This window comes from Thermobia domestica, chromosome 2 (assembly GCF_964235325.1).
Source record: "Thermobia domestica chromosome 2, izTheDome1.hap1.1, whole genome shotgun sequence".
In the NCBI taxonomy this organism is placed as follows: Eukaryota; Metazoa; Arthropoda; class Insecta; order Zygentoma; family Lepismatidae; genus Thermobia; species Thermobia domestica.
In genome coordinates this window covers 4560273-4580680 of record NC_137455.1, presented here as the reverse complement: position 1 = coordinate 4580680, position 20408 = coordinate 4560273, and the positions used below count along the sequence as shown (strand labels likewise).

The 20408-nt window shown below is 35.4% G+C and overlaps 1 protein-coding gene across 1 annotated transcript in view; it reads left to right on the top strand.

The window, feature by feature from the left end:
- The window catches only part of LOC145669904 (dipeptidase 1-like), a 55237-nt gene extending 46433 nt beyond the window's left edge, over positions 1 to 8804 (top strand). Inside the window, exon 5 of the mRNA XM_081738252.1 lies at positions 61 to 8804. Coding sequence (XP_081594378.1) covers positions 61 to 156 — 96 coding nt within the window. The 3' untranslated portion in view covers positions 157 to 8804. The remainder of the gene's footprint in view (positions 1 to 60) is intronic.
- Positions 8805 to 20408: the final 11604 nt, after the last annotated feature.

The following is a 20408-nucleotide window of genomic DNA, read 5'->3' as shown; positions in this document are numbered from 1 at the left end:
CTTTCTCAGTCTCGTACCATTTTTATCAGTGTCCATTTAACATTTTTCTTTCTCTTGCAGGTGAAAGAAGAAATGCGACGACTAGACGTTCAGCCGTACGAGGAATGGATTCCACGAACTGATCTCAAGGACAAAGATGGCTGCATGGGCCGATGATGGATTCGAAACGTAGATGCGTTTCAATTGGTGAATACGCGTCTACGTCACAAACGGAAATTACTTAGAAACAAGTGTGCGTGTACGTGATAAACAAGTGCTTGAAATATTCGAGAAAAAAATGAACATCGCAAAAGAATACAACTGGAGATGCTAGAAATAGCAATGGGAACAGTGACGCACAACAATCCAGAATTCAATAAAATACAAACTCTATAAAAGAAATAAATGAATAAATAACAGGAAAAATAAATATATGCTTAATTGTTACGTTATGTAACACTGGACACTGCTAGTCTTTTTATTACGATTAAATTTTGACTCAAGATAACAATTGCACTCGTTATTCAACAATCAACAAAAGATTTTTAGGACAATTTAAGGAATAGTTATTTTAAAATGAAACTTTTAGTAACACACACACACACACAACACCAAAAACCTGCTGCCAAATTCTTATTCATGGCGTACAGTTTTTTATTACACACCAATCTTATTGCTCGCTTCTGGAGATATATTGAAAACTGAAATCTTAATACCACTCACAATTACGATTTTCTATTATGTAATTTGTACGTATTAAAAATAACGTAAATAATGTCTACAGCTTGTTGGATATTATGCACGCTTTTTTGCTTAAAACAAGTTGAATGAAACATTTCACGTATTAATGACTGCATTTCAGTGAAGAATAATTAAACTAGTACAGTAGAACCCCTCTCATCCGCCTTTGGCTGGTCCGCCACTTAGGTTGATCTGACCGTGCTCGAGCCGAAACTGTCCCGACTCGTCGGTGTCTCGCGAGACCCATTGTCGTTTACTGCCATCGCAGAATTGTTGCTTACTTGCTATTACGGTATATCCACTTCAGTGCTCGATCATCTCTTGTATAGTTTCTTTCGTTTTGCGTGTTTTTGTACTGTACTGTGCAGTTTTTAGTGCTTACTATTCGTTTGTTTTTACTGTAGAGAACAATAGAGTCATGTTTGATTTCAGATTGTTTATTTTACTGTAGATCCATATTTTTCTGTATTTTCTGGTAATTTGACCTTTAACAAGACCCAAGAGTTCCTTCGTGGTAAGCGGTTAGTGTACGCGTCTTTGACGTGAGAGACCTGGGTTCGATTTCCGGCTGAGCTCATGTGGTTCGGATTATACGTTAATCAGTAGGTCCACGTCTCACATAGCCTCACTGCTGAACAAGACGTTAAAATCAATCAATCAATCAAAACAGCCATACCCAAAGGTGACAGATACGAAATTACACTGTATTTTGACAATGTCATTCCATACTTTTTGCAAAGTGTGTGATATTTATATGTTTAATTTTAAATTTTGTACAGGAAATTGCCCTGTTAGGAAAACAGTGATGAAATTTGCGGGGAAAATTTGATTATGTTTAAAAGCAGCAAACGAAAAAAAAAATATCAATTTCTCTGAATACTTAAGAATTTAAAACCATTTTCTTAAACATCTAAGCACTTCCAAATTCTCATTGAAACATATGCTTACAAGTAAAGTGTGGTTTTGATCTCTGGAAGGATGAGGGTGACATGTCCCCCAATCTTGGAACTGAAGAGACTGTCCAATTTGAGGAGCTCCTCGTAGCTAAGCGGTTAGTGCACGCGTCTTTGGCGTGGGAGACCCGCGTTCCATTCCCGGTGGGAGCTCATGTATACCGGATTCCATGTTAATTAGTATATGCCGTCTCATGTAGCCTCGCTGCTGAAACGGACGTTAAACTAAAAAATAAAATCAATCCGATTTCAAGTGTGTTTGTTGCCTAACTAGCAAAATACCAATTCTAATTATGCATGTAATCAGATTTGAGAATGTTTTCACAGCATTGATTTGTAATACAATGTACCAGTTCTTCACCTACATTGCCTGATATATAATACACAAAAGGTTCGCCTCAGAAATCAGATTCATCTACCGTAATCTGAGTCTCATTTCCCGCCCCCTAGAATAAGCCTCAAATCTGCCCGCCTCCCAATGTTGAAGACAACTCTGCAGCCCTGATATTCCACAGCATTGTCTTTCAACTTCATAAATATTTATATAATTTTAACAAAAAAAATCATCCCTTGTGCTTAAGAGTAACTCTCACTAGATGGCAGCGCGAAGGAGTCGATTATGCTGCCACGTCATGTTGAAGTATTGTAACACGTTATCTTGAATTTCCATACGACTTATTTCTGTCTAGTCTGTCGTCGGTTGAATATATACCCCTATTGACTACGCTATAAGCTAGTAACACGCTGGTGGGAATTTGAAGCAGAAAAGGAATTATTGTTAAAGTAAACTACCGGTATTGTTTATTATTATTAATAATAATAATGCATCAAGTATTCTCTATAAAATGATACCATAGAGATATTTGTATTCAAGTTGTGTATCGAACAGTGCTATTATTTTTATATGACAGACATATTGAATATGTGTGTGTGTATGTTCGTGTTGTAACATTAATACCCCTTTTCTTCGGTTGACGGTTTTGTTGTGGTCCCAAGTGTTATGATTCACATCCATCACAAACACTGATAGACCACTCCAAGATTCATTCACAGCAGCCAATCTGCGCTTATCTAATGTACGAAACATTGCTTCCCTCTTACTCATCATTAGTGGCGTATTTAGGGGGGCTTCCGGCCTTAAGCCCCCCGAAATCTTATTTACTATATTAAAGTAAATGAAATATCTTGCAGAATGTTCACATTCTCTAGACCCAAGTTAGTAAAGCTCCCCCCGAAAGAAAATCGTAAATACGACATTGCTCATTATACTTCGAACCATAATTTCGTCTCTGAATTTCACTAGGAACTGTTGAAATTTCTGGCAGATACACTTAAATTCATTTCATAAGGCTTCGTATATAGGACTAGTGAATGCATTTCCATGATTCTCGGAAGGTTGTAGTAAAGATATGTATCCATCAGATTAATTGCAATATGTAGACCAGATTGTGTACTTTGCTTCAGCCGACCCAGTTTTTATTTGTGGAAATCAATTTTCTTTTTTTCTTCTGTCTCAGTGGATATCAGTTGATTTCACGTTTTTCATTAGCACTAACTAAACCAGCGTTTGTCAACCGCTGTGTCGCGAATGCATGTCAAGTGTGTCGTGACATTTTTAACGTCTTCTAAAATCTACCGCAAAGAAATTATCGTTAGAAGAAAATAAAATTTATTGCCCATCGACTTGATTTCATACTTGTTTTCCAAATTTAAAGCTGGAAAGTTTGTTTTAAACTCTGTTCATCTTTCTTTGGAAAGAAACTCTGGACATGAAAATGTATTTGTCAAGAGTTTGTCCACGCATAGATATGCTTTGCAAAAATCTTCAGGGAAAAATATCTCACTAGTTTTAAGTTTTTGATGTCTTGTTATATTTCTGATGATAATATTTCTTTACCATATTCCCTCTTAAGAGTCAAAAGTTTATTTTATGCTAATATGTTTCTATTCAAGAGACTTGCGTGATTTGCTTGTGAGATTTGTATCTCATAGTCGTTTCATAATTTAAAAAAAAAATGTATAGTATTGCTTTTTGCATCTAGGAAAAAAACACATGCAGGGATATCGCAGAAGTTTGAAAGGTACTCTGCTGTGCCCCAAAGGAAAAATAGGTTGAGAAACGCTAAACTAAACTATATACATATGGAATTCAGACTGGGCAGCTAACACCCTGCACTCAGTAAAGGAAGTAGCTGAACGGAATGTGTATTTCGATTCACCAATTTCAAACAAAGAGACTCGCAGCGGGGACCAAGGGAGAATTACCCCCTCTTGCATTATCGAAAGAGATCCAGATCTTCGAAATACATATCAAAATATACTGTATTACCTTACTCAGAGAGAACAGTATTTAATATACTTACTGAAAGTAATAATATGCAAGTTACGTCAATGATAATTGTTTTACATTAAATATTATATACATCAAGGAGTGTATATTCACGACTTCCTTGTGTGTTGGTCTTTCTCTCCCCTTTTCTCCTTGGAAAAACATACTGCGGGCGTCTCTGATTTAAAATCTCCTCTTATCATTGCTCGAAAATACAGTTTAAATTTCTTTTGGATTATCCTCTTTAGAAATCTAATTAGGGGAAGTTTGTATGAATTCCCATTGCTTCCGAAATATCACACATTACAATTAGTGTTAAAATGTGGAGATGAACATGGCGATCCCCTATGGAACAGCGCCACTAAAAGCCCATAAATAATTCCCTTCTGGAAGCCATTAGCACTTGAATGAAACGCGCAACCACGAAATACAAAGACATAGTTCTCTCTGATTGTTAATGCAACAATGTTATTTTTTCTATTTATTTTCCACTATATTGCACAATGGAAGTCACGTGTTGTTAATCAAAGTCGTTATTAATGTGTAAATATAGGAACAGAACGAAAGTTATGTAAAACAATTGTACGTTAAGGCAAAATACAACAGTTGGTAATCGAACTCATATCCTACGGGAAACTGCAGTAACCGTATTGATAGGTGATTTATGTGTTATTATTTCCAGATAATTCATTGAATAATGAAAACAGTTAATTCGCTCGCTGTAATGAATATGTCGACACGCTCTAACTATTCACAACTACAAAGGAAAATAAATTAAATTGATGAATTCCAAATAGCGTGATAATTTCCAACAAGTTGTGGGTTCAAGGTGCATTGTAAAGATTTTGCTGGTGTCCCAGCCATTGTTCATATTTATCTGAAAAAACAAACACAAAGAGCAGTATTAAAATGACAGAATGTATTTCTAGTTATGAGATCTCAACAAAATTTTCTATAATTCTGCAACTAACTAGAGTTTATACTGTGTATAAATGTTCATTGTTTGTTTTATTGTTTTATTTATTGAAGGTTCAATTAATCGGGAGCTACATTGTTTATTTACACATGAAAGTTAAATGTTGGGTTTTTCCTGTATGTAGTGCAATGAATATGAACTAGATGGTGATAGTGTAACATAATGCCAAATACTATTACATTAATGGCCCTCCGTTGTTCTATTCCGTTAAGATATCTGGAGAATATGCCACTCTACCTCAACACTTCAGTTTTCCTTGTGTTACAAGGTAATTCAGGTGTTAGAGACTCCGGCCAGACAAGAACACCTGAATAAAAGGATGTCTCATAAAGAAGGCAATGTTTCAAATGCCCACTATTTTTGTTCTAGTAAGTTGGCAACACTGAACATAACATGATTTTCACCTGTTGTGTTTTTGGTTAATAGTCGTGGAATGGCGAATAGCGCATGTTTATATGTTTTCTGTACGGTAAGAATGGTGTGCTTCACGACAGAACAGTGTGTCATCATACTGAAAACTTATTACAAGCGCTTCATTCCTAAAGTACAAAAACCTAATGATGATCATGCGGTATTCAGCACTCCGTGATTACAAAGATAACAGATGAGAATCGTGTAACGTTCAGTGCTGCCAACTTTCTACAACAGAAGTGGCGGGACATTTCGAAAGTTATATTCTTTGTGAGATACCCGTTATTAACCATTGTACAGAGTACTCCAAAGGTTTCCGTACTAAGGAATAGTGTGTTAGTTTAAAATAGAAATGCAGCACAATGTGTTCAACATGACAGCTTCTCAGAGCAGACAGGCACATGTCGCAACATCAATCGATTATGCAAGCCTGAATATTATGTATATACACATTTTTCTCATGAGAAAACAGTGACTTACGTTGATTTCAGAGGGGAGGGAGGTCTGAAAGAATGACGGCTATTCAATGGCCATTCTCGGCTAAACCAATGCTCTGAGAAGTTGTTCAAATATTGGCACGCAAGAAGATATTAATGGGGATCTCCGTGTCCTGGTTTATAGAAAGTAAGTCAAAAAATCTATTTTCGCATTAAATGCAAGCTGTGTAATTTTTTTCCATTATTTCAAGGTACCGTTCCTTATTCCAGGTTCTTTTTGTGTCCCATAGATAAGCACTGTATCACCTTCCCGATATCTTGCATTTCTGGATCTAGTAATCAATGAAGGTTTATGTGCCTTCTGCAATATTTGTTCTAGTGGTTAACCTATAAACTACGGGATATTTTGTTTTCAAAATACCATGTTTCTTGTCTTAACTACGGATATTTCGATTTCGAAACGGTACTACAGTAACTTTTGTAACACGTTTTGTTTCATGTGTCTTCGATAAATAGGAGTGAAGAAATGGACTTCTTTGTAAACCCTTACGAAATCGCTTTAAATGTAGTTTAAAGGTCAAAGGTTAATTACCTCCGTAGTTTAAAGGTTAAAGAATTTACCTCCGTAGTTTAAAGGTTAAAGAACTTACCTCCGTAGTTTAAAGATATCAAGAAAACCTTCCACTCTTTCACACAATTTGAGAGATTCGTAGTCACAATCTTCTTCACTGACCGTCTGCATAACCTACATTTTTAGGGATGCTATTCATTTTATTTTCACTGTTCACTGAATGCCGCCTTTTCCGATACTAGATTCGGCGATTAAATTCCTGGTGAACTTTTGGAAGTTCCTTGACAGACGATGTGCATATCCATATACGAACCCTTATCACTGGTACTCTTTATAAATCCACCAAAGCGGAACTGCTTTTCACGTCTTCGTAAACTCTGGCTAAAATATTGAGATTGACTATATTTTCTAAGCCATCTTTCGTGCTCAAGTGCTGTCTGACTCAACTGAAAGGATAAGTGTGGTTCTCACATCACGGTTCAATCACATTTTAAGATTTCATCACAGGCGCCAAGTCTGGGGCTCTGGGACCATCTAAAAGTTTGTTTCGGGCCGTATATTAGGATCTGGATATATTTGCTTTGATCTTTGCTTGCGTATATAACATCGAAATCTGAATGGGTGCTCCAAAGTTATGTACAGAAATCGGATCCGCTGAGTCTCACCCACAAAGAAGTTAAAGTCTCCAGTATTCTTATGGATGGGAACTTTTGAAGCACACTATACATAATTGCAATAAGTACTTCTATAGTAATACATTGTAAATTTAAATACTATTTCTAAAATTTTGCAATATTTTTAATATGTGAAGAGTGGTGGGTAGACCAGTAAAACTTCCAAAACTACATTTATAATAGGGAATCTTAAAATAATAAAATTATAGTAAAACTTTTTATTCATTTCCATGAGATTTTTGATTTTTTGTAAAATAACGGAAAACATTGTACCCATGTACTTTGTGTAAGTCCTTAGTCCATGATGCTTCATGCTATCAAATAACAGCGACAAAAAAATTCTACAGTTTATAGAATATCTAAATCAAAAAGAAAGAAACAACAATTATATATCTATGTATCAATTTCTTGCAAGTTATACTTGGGGAAGAAACACGCTTTTTTACAAAGAGAATAAGCAGATAAATAATAATAAAAATAATAATAATAAAAAGAAATAACATATTTCACCCCTCCATGTAGTATAGAGGCTGAAGTTCACTTTGTAATATAGCTGTCTTCATTTGTAAATCTATGCTGCAAAATTGCTATGAAAAGTTTAAAACATAGATATAGCTTAATCTAAATGGAGTGATAAGTGCGAATTATATAGTGTCCCTCGTCTGTAAATGTAATGTAATGTCAAATTAGAAACTTTTCTTAATTTTTGATGGTATTACGATTTTCAAAGAAGAATCTGTATTCAGTCCTGATGTTTGTGTTGGCGTTAGTAGTGAACAAGAAGATAAAAGGAAAAGAAAAGAAGAGTATTAAAATGAGAGAAAATAAAATAATAAAATAGAATATAAAAAAATAAAAGAAAGTAAGTGATAACAAAATAGGATAAAATCAACCAAGAAATCATAAATAAGGAGAAAATTAAACAAAAATTATAAAATATGGAGAAAATTAAACAAAAATCATAAAATAAGGAGAAAATTAAACAAAAGTTATAAAATAAGGAGAAAGTTAAACAAAAGTTATAAAATAAGGAGAAAATTAAACAAAAATCATAAGGAGAAAATTAAACAAAAATTATAAAATAAGGAGAAAATTAAACAAAAGTTATAAAATAAGGAGAAAATTAAACAAAAGTTATAAAATAAGGAGAAAATTAAACAAAAATTATAAAATAAGGAGAAAATTAAACAAAAGTTATAAAATAAGGAGAAAATGAAACAAAAATCATAAAATAAGGAGAAAATAAAACAAAAGTTATAAAATAAGGAGAAAATTAAATAAAAATCATAAAATAAGGAGAAAATAAAATAAGAAATCATAAATAATGGAGAAAATTAAACAAGAGAAATAAAATAAGCAGAAAGTTAGATAAGAGATAATAAAATATGGAGAAAATTAAACAAGAGAAACAAAAGAAGAAAATAAGGATAAATAAAACAAGGAAAGTATAAAATAAGATAATATAAGTTAATGAAAAGTAAAATAGGAGAAAATAAAAATACAAAGAATAAAATAAGAAAGGAAATTAAATAAGAGAAAAAAAAACGTTGTCAAATCGAAGAGTTTTTGCGTCTTGCTTCTTTCCTTCCTAATTTGTAGTTGTCTTTTGGAAATAAAAAATGACGAAATGAATAGCTTTACAAAATTTTGTGTATGGGAAATCAGTTTCATAATTTATGTAAAAAAAATCGCAAGTAAAGTGTATTGTTCTCGAAAGGATGAAATAATATTTTTTTAAAAAAACATAATTCTATAGCTTACACGTTGACAAGCCACAATAACTACATTTTCAAGCGAGGGAAACTATATATCACGTACTACATCTGAAGCCAATATTTCCCACGTATTGTTCCATAACATTTTATATATTGTTCCAAACCAGGTAGAAATTAAAATAAGCAATATTGTATGTTGTCTTTATGGAATACGTGGTTCTGATCTATATGTTGGACAGAGCGAGTATATTTAGCTTCAAGTTAGTAAAAGGTATGGGTTATTCTATATCTAATATTTAGTTATTCTGAGATTCATTTTTATGATTTCTATTTCGTACAATACCAATAAAAAGTTTTCTACTTGGCTAGTAACTAATGTAAATATTGGTAAGTTTCCTAGAATGGTTTATGGTCCTTTGCATTATAACTTCTGTAATTTATCCAAAAAACAAGTAAATTTTGCCATGTATAAATAGATTATTGCTGTTACTTTAGGTATAGGATGGAACATTGTTCTTTCTCAACGTGCCTTGCTTTGTTTAAAGAAATAAAACTGTATAACTTTCACTGGACATGTCCAAACATATGGATTTTATTATTTTAAGATATGTAAAAATTATATCTATGCTAACATTTATTTTATAATAATGTGTCTTTTAAACTGGCAAGAGAACTTTCCGATTTGGTGAATTCAATTGCTGAAAATGATTGTGACATGATCCCTTTCGTGTATATTCTTCTTGAGCTAATTCCAACATGGCGGTTTTTCAGATGTCCACCATGATTCACATTACGCCTATTCAATGGAAGTCTACATGCATTCCTCTATCCAACATTTGATCTCAATCCCTCTACTCGTTTCAAAATCAACATGGCATTTCTAGACATTTTCTATGTTCTATCTTTGGACTTTGCCCTCACTTATCTCGCACCCTGTATATGGTTTGCCATTAAACACCCTCTTTTTCTCTGTTTCTTTTGGTGCTGAATCCAGTACTAGCAATCATTTTCAGCAATTGAATTCACCAAATTGGAAGGTTCCCTTGTGAGAAACATAAGGTTCTCCAAAAATTTTATTTATTTATTTATTTATTTATTATTTATTTATTTGGACATGTCTATTTCCTGCCGTCAATCCTTGAAATATGTTTTCGAAATTATCACATTTACGTAATCTAAACTGTGTTCCACTAGCGCTTAATGAAGAATTATAAGATTGTTCGTCCACTATCTTTTTTAATCTACGATGAGTTTACACCAATTAAACTGTATGTTTCAGACTAACATAACGGCATGAACTGTATTAGTTTTGTGTATTTGATTATATGAGATCAGTACCGCAAATTTTGCGTCTTGCTGTACTTTGAGACTATTAATCGTTAGATTACTGTTTCCTTGGGAAATTAGTATCTAACATTCAGCTAAATTGTGTGAAAATTTGATAATTTACTGTGTAAGCTATATTAGTTATCTTTAAAATTTTAATTTCGGATTGAATGTATCAAAAAGACTTCATTTTTTTTAAAAGTATTGATAACGCTTCCTTTTCTAACGATATTTCCGGTTTGCTTTTTATATCTGCCATCCATAGAAAACACTTTAGATTTAATTGTTATTAATGATAACACATTTAAATATAAGAGGGATGCTTAGTACCTAGTTGTATCATATGTACATCATCTATAAGTTTGACCAGTTAGAAACACCACATACTTTGTATTGTGTACATGAAGATTGTATCAAGAAGGATGGCATGATGTTTTACTTTTGAAGAAACATGATCGATTATTATTAATGCTTGCATTTTGAAGATTTCCAAGATCATACAGTCTTTTTTTTTTTTTTTGTATCTATTACATCGTGCAATATTGTTTGATAATCGTTTACATGCTAATCAAGAATCAACAATCGTGTTTGTTCGAAATTTTAAAAAAACGCAAATGAGAGAAATGTATTGCAGTGTTTGTTGTAATTGCAAATAATGACAAAAATTATATCAAATGTTGTAGATTGATAAGATGATTGTGATGTATTAATGTTACTGTGAAGATTCGTTATATATATATGTATGTTGATATTTACATAAAGCTGAAAAATAATCTGAAGATTTTTTATACTTGTAAATGGCGTGTAAAGATTAACACACAGTTTAATTGCGTTAACAAAACATTTATCAAAGCCTGTTAAGAGCACAGGGACGTCATTTTGGGAAGGCAGGGGGCAATTAGCCCCATTGAGTTTGAAAAAAAAAGGAAAATGTGCATTAATATAGCAAGAAAAGCATGAAATTGTTGTGTTGGTGGACAATCTTTCTGCACTCTCTGGTGAAACCTAAAATGACACTACTCTAAGATCAGTGCATTATACATAGTACCTAAAGATATATATATATAAAATGTAATTCCTAGTTTAAAGTTCTATGCTTATGCCAAATTAGACGGATGGTTAATGGTAGTGAATAATTATAAACAATAGTAGAATGATAATGTGGAAGGAAATGGTAAAATCACAAGCACGCTGGTGTCCACTACAAACTTACTTGGCCTGGCATCGAACCAGGGATTTCTTGTACAAGAGGTGAACGCTCTACCACTGAACCATCGTAGTGTCCTCAATAGCGTCTTAATAAATTACACTGACTCAGTAATTAGTCCTCAAATAAACGTAAAAACGACAATTAACTGAGTCGACTAGTTCCAAAATGGCTCTTATCCATTTACAGAAAATCCCATATTTTTTAAATGTGGAATCTGCATGTTTTGTAGAACTGGGAACACTCGAACATCCTCTAATATTTCCAGTTCTACAAAACGCATTGATCCTACAGTTTTACTTGGTTTTCTGGGATTTTCGGTGAATAGACAAGAGCCATTTTGGAATTAGACGACCCAACTAACAAAATATAAAACTAATACCTCGGTCACCTTAATATTGGGTCTCAATTTTCATCTGGTCAATATATTGAAATCTAAAATTGTACAGGAAGATGTGCCATCTGTATTTATACTATAAATGGTAACATGTACTTGAAGAAAGATTAACTCACTTCATTTTAAACAAAATATTTAAAAACAAATTGAGTGAGAACCATTTACGATAACTCACTGTAAACATCAAAAACCAGCCTCTACCATCTTACTTCACTCTAATTTCCACCTTTGCATTATGACGTCTGTTATCTATTTGTTGATGTTCGCAGCGAGTTACATACTTTTTAATCAATAGTTTTATTATTGTGGATATAATCAAGTGATTTAAACTTCCTTCACGTGCACCACAACTTTAAGAGGCCTAATCACTGCGAAATTAAAATACCGCTAATTTTACAGTAATTATGAGATATTTTCAAATAAATAAAAGATAAAGGACATGTGGAGGAACAGCGCGCTAGACAATATTATTTTACATGACATACCATTATCACGAGTCACCTAGTAGCTTTCCGTTTGTAGCCATTTAGAATTCTCATGCCGATTTTCTAAATGGCTGGAAATCAAAAGCAGATAAGTGAGTCTTGATAACGGTATCTCATGTAAAATAATATTGTCTAGCGAGCTATTGTTCCACTTTTCGATTACCTTTTATCTATTTGAAGATATTACATAATTACTGTAAAATTAGCGGCGTTTTAATTTCGACTTGATGAGGCCTCTTAAAGATGTATTCAAGAATGTCCTATTACTTGTAGAAGACATACAGAAAATAGAAATTTTCCTGTTGAATTTTATGTTTCAATAAACTGACCAGATAAAAATTGAATCAATTAACTGATATATCATCTAGAACAGTGGTTCTTAATCAAAGTGTCACGACACACTGGTGTGTCACGCAGTCTTCTACGGTATGTCGCGAAATTTTAAAATTCAAAAGTCATGAAGAATTTAATAATTAGTTAAAATTTGACACAAACTGTACCAGTCAACACCTCCAGTGGTAGCAATAATGCTTAGTGCTATATAGGGTCATTATAAAAACAATCGGTTTCACTATTATAACTGATATTATTATTATTATTATTATTATTATTATTATTATTATTATTATTATTATTTATAATAAAAATATCCAACAAGTGTGCCCTGGATGTTCATTAAAGTGTGTAGTCAGTCAAAAAAGGTTGAGAACCACTAGTTTAGAAAATCAAAAACTATTTAATATTAAGGTGAACTAAATATTCTTTTTATAGAATTTGCAAAACTGAAATCTTGGCCATTTTAAGTGTAACACTTTACATACCACAAATATGGTTTCAAATTTAAAAGTTGCCCAATAGGTATTGAAATTTCTTTCCCACAATTCTGAAGTGTATTGTTTTAGGACGAGGTTTAATATAAATGAAGAATTGAAAATTGAAAAAAAAAAAGATTAAAATTAATAAGAAAACAAACACGATAACAATTATAATAAGATCAAAGAAGCCAGTTACAAAAAATAAAAAAACTGCATTATTTACTACAACATATATATAATATGTTCGAAAGATCACAGTAGCATTGTTTCGTTACCAAGAAGGACAAAACGTGTTTTGTTAATATGCTTCGTTATGAAATTTTGTAAATATGTGTTGGCGAATTAGAGACTTTTGTACGTGAATAAAAGTGTAAATAGACAACCGTTGTATTATTTTTGTCTAACATTGTCAAGTAGTATTTACAATTAAACAGACCGTATTTAACCCATACCTATAGAATGCAAAAGAAAATACTATTTGATGGGATCTTGAACAAAGAGTTGAGAAAAAGACTCATAGAGTGCTTCGTGTGGAGTATTGTGCTGTATGGGTCAGAAACATGGACACTACACAGAAACGATAAAGAAACAACTGGGAACTTTCGAAATGTGGGTGTGGAGAAGAATGGAGAGAATTAGCTGGGCAAGCGAAAAACGAATGAGAGGGTATTTCACTTCTTTTGATAAAACTTGTCCTTTCTGCCAGTGATTTCCTCTGGATTTTCCTTCCTGCAAGTGGTCATAACAATCAGGCAAGAAGAACTGTTTCTATGACAACAGAACGTTCAGCCAATTATACTGCCTCATTTCTCTCGGTCTCCAATGGTAAATAATCTACCCTTTCCTCACGTTGCCAATTTGAATATAAACCAATCCACATTGCTTTATTGGAATATCAACTTGAGTGGTGGATCTGCTCGTTTTGAAAGCATTCTTTTTAGTTCTCCTTTGTGTCATTTAATTTTATAAAACTGAGATTTATTTGCAATGAATAATTTCGTATTTCAATACCCGATGCAAACTCTGGCAACACAGCATTGAGGGAAGAGCACGTGCTCGCAGCGAGCTGTCAGAAAGGACAAGTAGTTTCATTTGCAGTATAGAAATAGTGGAAGAGAATAAGAACAATTTTAGATATTATTAAGAAGAGGAAGAGGAACTGATTAAAACATTGACTAAGAAACAACTGTATCACGAAGGACATGCTAGAGGGTATGGTGGTAAGAAACAACTGTATCACGAAGGACATGCTAGAGGATATGGTGTAAGAAACAACTGTATCACGAAGGACACGCTAGAGGGTATGGTGTAAGAAACAACTATCACGAAGGACATGCTAGAGGGTATGGTGGTAAGAAACAACTGTATCACGAAGGACATGCTAGAGGATATGGTGTAAGAAACAACTGTATCACGAAGGACATGCTAGAGGATATGGTGATAAGAAACAACTGTATCACGAAGGACATGCTAGAGGGTATGGTGCTAAGAAACAACTGTATCACGAAAGACATGCTAGAGGGTATGGTGCTAAGAAACAACTGTATCACGAAGGACATGCTAGAGGGTATGGTGGTAAGAAACAACTGTATCACGAAGGACACGCTAGAGGGTATGGTATAAGAAACAACTGTATCACGAAGGACATGCTAGAGGGTATGGTGATAAGAAACAACTGTATCACGAAGGACATGCTAGAGGATATGGTGCTAAGAAACAACTGTATCACGAAGGACATGCTAGAGGGTATGGTGATAAGAAACAACTGTATCACGAAGGACATGCTAGAGGGTATGGTGTAAGAAACAACTGTATCACGAAGGACATGCTAGAGGGTATGGTGATAAGAAACAACTGTATCACGAAGGACATGCTAGAAGGTATGGTGCTAAGAAACAACTGTATCACGAAGGACATGCTAGAGGGTATGGTGGTACGAAACAACTGTATTACGAAGGACATGCTAAAGGGTATGGTGGTACGAAACAACTATCACGAAGGACATCCTAGAGGGTATGGTGGTAAGAAACAACTGTATCACGAAGGACATGCTAGAGGATATGGTGTAAGAAACAACTGTATCACGAACGACACGCTAGAGGGTATGGTGTAAGAAACAACTGTATCACGAAGGACATGCTAGAGGGTATGGTGGTAAGAAACAACTGTATCACGAAGGACATGCTAGAGGATATGGTGTAAGAAACAACTGCATCACGAAGGACATGATAGAGGGTATGGTGTAAGAAACAAGTGTATCACGAAGGACATGCTAGAGGGTATGGTGGTACGAAACAACTCTATCACGAAGGACATGCTAGAGGGTATGGTGTAAGAAACAACTCTATCACGAAGGACATGCTAGAGGGTATGGTGTAAGAAACAACTGTATCACGAAGGACATGCTAGAGGGTATGGTGGTAAGAAACAAGTGTATCACGAAGGACATGCTAGAGGGTATGGTGGTACGAAAAAACTGTATCACGAAAGACATGCTAGAGGGTATGGTGTAAGAAACTGCATCACGAAGGACATGCTAGACGGTATGGTGGTAAGAAACAAGTGTATCACGAAGGACATGCTAGAGGGTATGGTGGTACGAAAAAACTATCACGAAAGACATGCTAGAGGGTATGGTGTAAGAAACAACTGCATCACGAAGGACATGCTAGAGGGTATGGTGTAAGAAACAACTGTATCACGAAGGACATGCTAGAGGATATATGGTGGTAGGAAACAACTGTATCACGAAGGACATAATAGAGGGTATGGTGTAAGAAACAACTGTATTACGAAGGACATAATAGAGGGTATGGTGTAAGAAACAACTGTATCACGAAGGACATGCTAGAGGGTATGGTGGTACGAAACAGCTGTATCACGAAGGACATGCTAGAGTGTATGGTGTAAGAAACAACTGCATCAGGAAGGACATGCTAGAGGGTATGGTGTAAGAAACAACTGCATCACGAAGGACATGATAGAGGGTATGGTGTAAGAAACAACTGTATCACGAAGGACATGCTAGAGGGTATGGTGGTACGAAACAACTGTATCACGAAGGACATGCTAGAGGGTATGGTGTAAGAAACAAGTGTATCACGAAGGACATGCTAGAGGGTATGGTGGTACGAAAAAACTGTATCACGAAAGACATGCTAGAGGGTATGATGTAAGAAATAACTGTATTACGAAGGACATAATAGAGGATATGGTGGTAGGAAACAACTGTATCACGAAGGACATGCTAGAGGGTATGATGTAAGAAACAACTGTATTACGAAGAACATAATAGAGGGTATGGTGGTAAGAAACAAGTGTATCAAGAAGAACATGCTAGAGGGTATGGTGCAAGAAACAACTGTATCACGAAAGACATGCTAGAGGGTATGGTGTAAGAAACAACTGTATCACGAAGGACATGCTAGAGGGTATGGTGGTAAGAAACAACTGTATCACGAAGGACATGCTAGAGGGTATGGTGGCAGGAATGAGGGAGAGTAGTGAAAGGGGTAGAGAAATCGTACGTGAAGACGAAGAGGTTAGCGGAAGAACGTGGCGCATGGAAGCTTTTCAGTTGCAGCAAGTGACCTGTCAATAATGGCAGAATACCTATGATGATGATGATAATGATGTAGAATGTGAAAACTAGTATGAATGGATGATAAAATTTAATTCCATAGACCGGGAATCGTTAATCTATTCCTAATGAGACACCCGTTGTTTAAAATCCCAGATGTTTTCTGCTGCTCACTTAGTCAAGTGTGATTGAAACTGCAATGACATCATTGTTTCTAAGTCTAACTGTCACTTCCAGCCAGGTTATAATGTCAAAGTGTAATTCTGGTGCCACATAGTCAATTTGTAACACGTGTTTTTTTTCTTTTTTTGGTTTTATTATGTCTCTCAAAATTTATTAGAAACATAACTCCTCAAACCAACTTGAATGTTCGTTTTAGATCCTCAGTAAACAGGTATTAAATCCTAGTCTTTAACAGTAGGTGTTGGTTAATTAGATCTTAGTGTGAAGTTTGCAGTGTGAAAATATCACTGAGGCGGTGTTAAAAGGTGGCTTAATGAAGGAACACGGAAATACAGGGTGTGGCAGATCCGACTAAGCAGTTTCTATCGATTACCGCGAGAGGTGTGGTGGGGGTAGGCAGTTGCACGTGGTCGGTCTGCCTTTGTTCAGTCGTTGACCCCATTTCAATAGCTAATATGGTCTGGACCGGTGCACATCGTGGTTTTGCCGTTCGCGCTTCTTATGAAAACAACAGATCTGTGATCGCTACACAACGATCTTTGAGGGGTGATGTCGAGTGGCGCGGTCACCAGAATTGAGCATTTGCGACTACTTTCTTTAGGGATGTCTGAAAGAAAATGTTTTCAAAAGCCGCCCTCACACCCTACGAGAGTTAGAACAGCGGATTATTGACGAAGTGAATGCCGTACCCCGCGATATGTGTGCAAGAGCTGCTCGAAACTTCAGGGATCGTCTACAACAATGTATTGATGCTAACGGCCGCCATCTTGAGGACATTATTTTCAAAACTAAATTAATGTAAAACGGTATATGGTACTAATTTAGAAAATAAAAACATTTTTTCTCTCTATATATATATATCCAGATTTATTTTTTATTGCTCCTTAAAACTGCTTGGTTGGTTCTGCCGCACCCTGTAAGAACATTACCATGATGTTATTTCTAAACTGCAAGGTGCTGACTAAACATCCTGTACATATTCGATGGGCGACATGTTAGGCAATCATGGATACCAAGTAAGTAGCGGTACCCCTCAGATGTGACTTTCACATGTACGACAGGTATACAGAACATATATTCAGCGACAACTTTTTACTAGAATATGTCATTCGAAGTTGTTTCAAGAATGTGACCTCGACGTTTATAACTTGAAAAATGTAGTGGCCACTAATGCAGATATCGCAGAAACTAGCAGCCGAGGTCGTGTATTGTAACCAATGACGCTCTGCACTATCAATGCTGCCGTTCGGCCAATGTGATATTTTGCAATGTATCCTGACAAACTACTTCCATAAGATTTTTGCAATGTATCCTGACAAACTACTTCTATAAGATTTTTGCAATGTATCCTGACAAACTACTTCCATAAGATAAGGTCTAACGTGTATGCAAATAGTTTGAACTGGGATTTTTCAGAAAAGAATACTAACAATCTCAACACATAGGAACGGTGCTCACTCGTCCATTGTAGCCTCACGAGTTTTGGTTCTGAGTCAAGGGAAATCGACGCAAAGAAAAAAGAATTTGTGCCACCAGTCCAACGGTTAGCACACGACACAAAAAGTACAGACCTATTCTGCTCCAGTGTCTTGCTAACGTTGCGGACGACTGTTGCATGGTCGACTATACCAGCAAAATGCCTATTATTCTTTGGTGGTGGCATTGAGTTACTTTGCACCAAAGTTTATATTTCAAAAACAATGGTCATACTGAATGTTTACTAATGAACTTGCACTAATGTTTTCCTTATACAACCTATTAGATAATTGAAATATAGTGTCCTAAATCATTACGTTTGTAATTTACATGCGATTTTCTTTAAAATTCCTTACATCTGGTGCAAAGTAACCTGTCTTACGGTATTTATTTATTTATTGTAAAACTTTGTCCCATATGGATTGTAGGTAGAGCGTTAATTTTAAAAAAAAGTATCCGGAATCGACTCCCACTACCGGCTTTTATTATAAAACTTCGACTATAAACAGTATTTTCAAAAAAAAACTATACAGATAATTTCCCCAAGTTTGCAAGGTTAGTTATAGGTAGTCTTTGACCGTAAGATCGCAGACAGAATCTCTACAAAGCCCCGTAGCAGGCTAAGAAGAGTGGGGTTAGGGACCCAATGCTCCGTGGCAAGCAGAAGGATGGTTAGGTGGTCAACAGAGCCCCGTAGCAGGCTAAGTGGCTGAGGTTAGAATTCCCAGACAGAGCCCCGTAGCAGGCTAAGCCAGGAGAAAGGATAGACCAAGAGTCCCGTTGCAGACTAGTGGCCTTGGGTTATGTTACTCCTAATGATCCGTGACAAACAGTAGGAGGGACATCAGAAAACTGGTACCTAGTTGCTGTCGTCCACCAAATTTAAAGGGTCCTCGGGTGGCGGTGGCGCTGCTGCTTCGTTTGTCATTGTCTGCTCCGTGGGAAGGGCCAGAAGTCCGTCGTCTGCAGGTGATAGTGGATCCATCTGGTGTGCAGAATCCTCTTGTTAAACCATGTGGTGGTGTTTGTAAACATTAGCGTGAAGAGTTGTTTATACTCGTACACAACACCACGTGGGACATAACATTATATAAAAAAAAAAGAAAAGAACTAAATTAAATTGTCTAGAAGATTGCATATAAACCTGAAAATTAACAAAAATTACGACAAAAAAAACAAGCGTTACATAAAGATGGCGTACACCTTCTTCTCTTCCCCTGTCACACTTCGTATCGCAGGGCCGAACCCCTCCCTCCCCTTTGAAAAATTACGTATGGTAATATGTGAACAACCCCTAAGAGAAACTTACATCCTATAAGCTCTATTGTTAAACCTAATAAATTTAAGGAAATTAGTAGTATTCATATTTTTTTTCAAATCTTTTACGTTACCATACACATCAAAATTCACCATCTGCGGGTGCGAATAGAGAGTATTAAAAATTAGTAAATGTTTAAACTTTATTATTGTTATTTAGCTCTGGCTTAGCCGCATTGTTAGGTCCTTGATTATATTCTCGCTGAGAGCACTAGATACTTCTGATATTGATCCACCATCATGAGGCATTTTGAAAGCTACTTGGATTAAGAGACAGTGGACTCTAATCTAGAAAGCCAGAAATGATGACTGATGGGCTTCCAATCATCTCTCATTTGAATATAAGACATCTAGTTGGTCATAGTTTTTCATGATTGTAGCATCAGGAAGTTTAATTTGTTACTCTTTAGGAAATTTCATCAGTATTTCAATATTATGTAACTAAGGACAACAGCAAAGAATTTAACTTCTTTCTTATCTGTCTCATCTGCAATGGCCCCGCACGGCGTAGTCGCTAACGCTCTCGTCTTTTGGTGAGAGCGGTGCTAGGTTCGATTCCCGGTTTGGACACGGTCGAAAAAGTGTAACTGCTTTTTAAGGCCAGCATCTTCAGTGAGGTTTTTCTTCATTCACACCAGGCAAATGCAGGGATGGAACCTAAGATACACGTCCCAGGCCGTTTTCTTCTTTTCCTTTCTTCGGATAATGTGTTCGCTGAAAGACGCCATCCCTCGTATACGTGACGGGCTAAATAGCCTTAGATGCCGACAACCCAGAAATCTAATTCCTAATCCTAATTCTGTCCCATCTGGAATTCGCCTCACTTCTGTGTACTT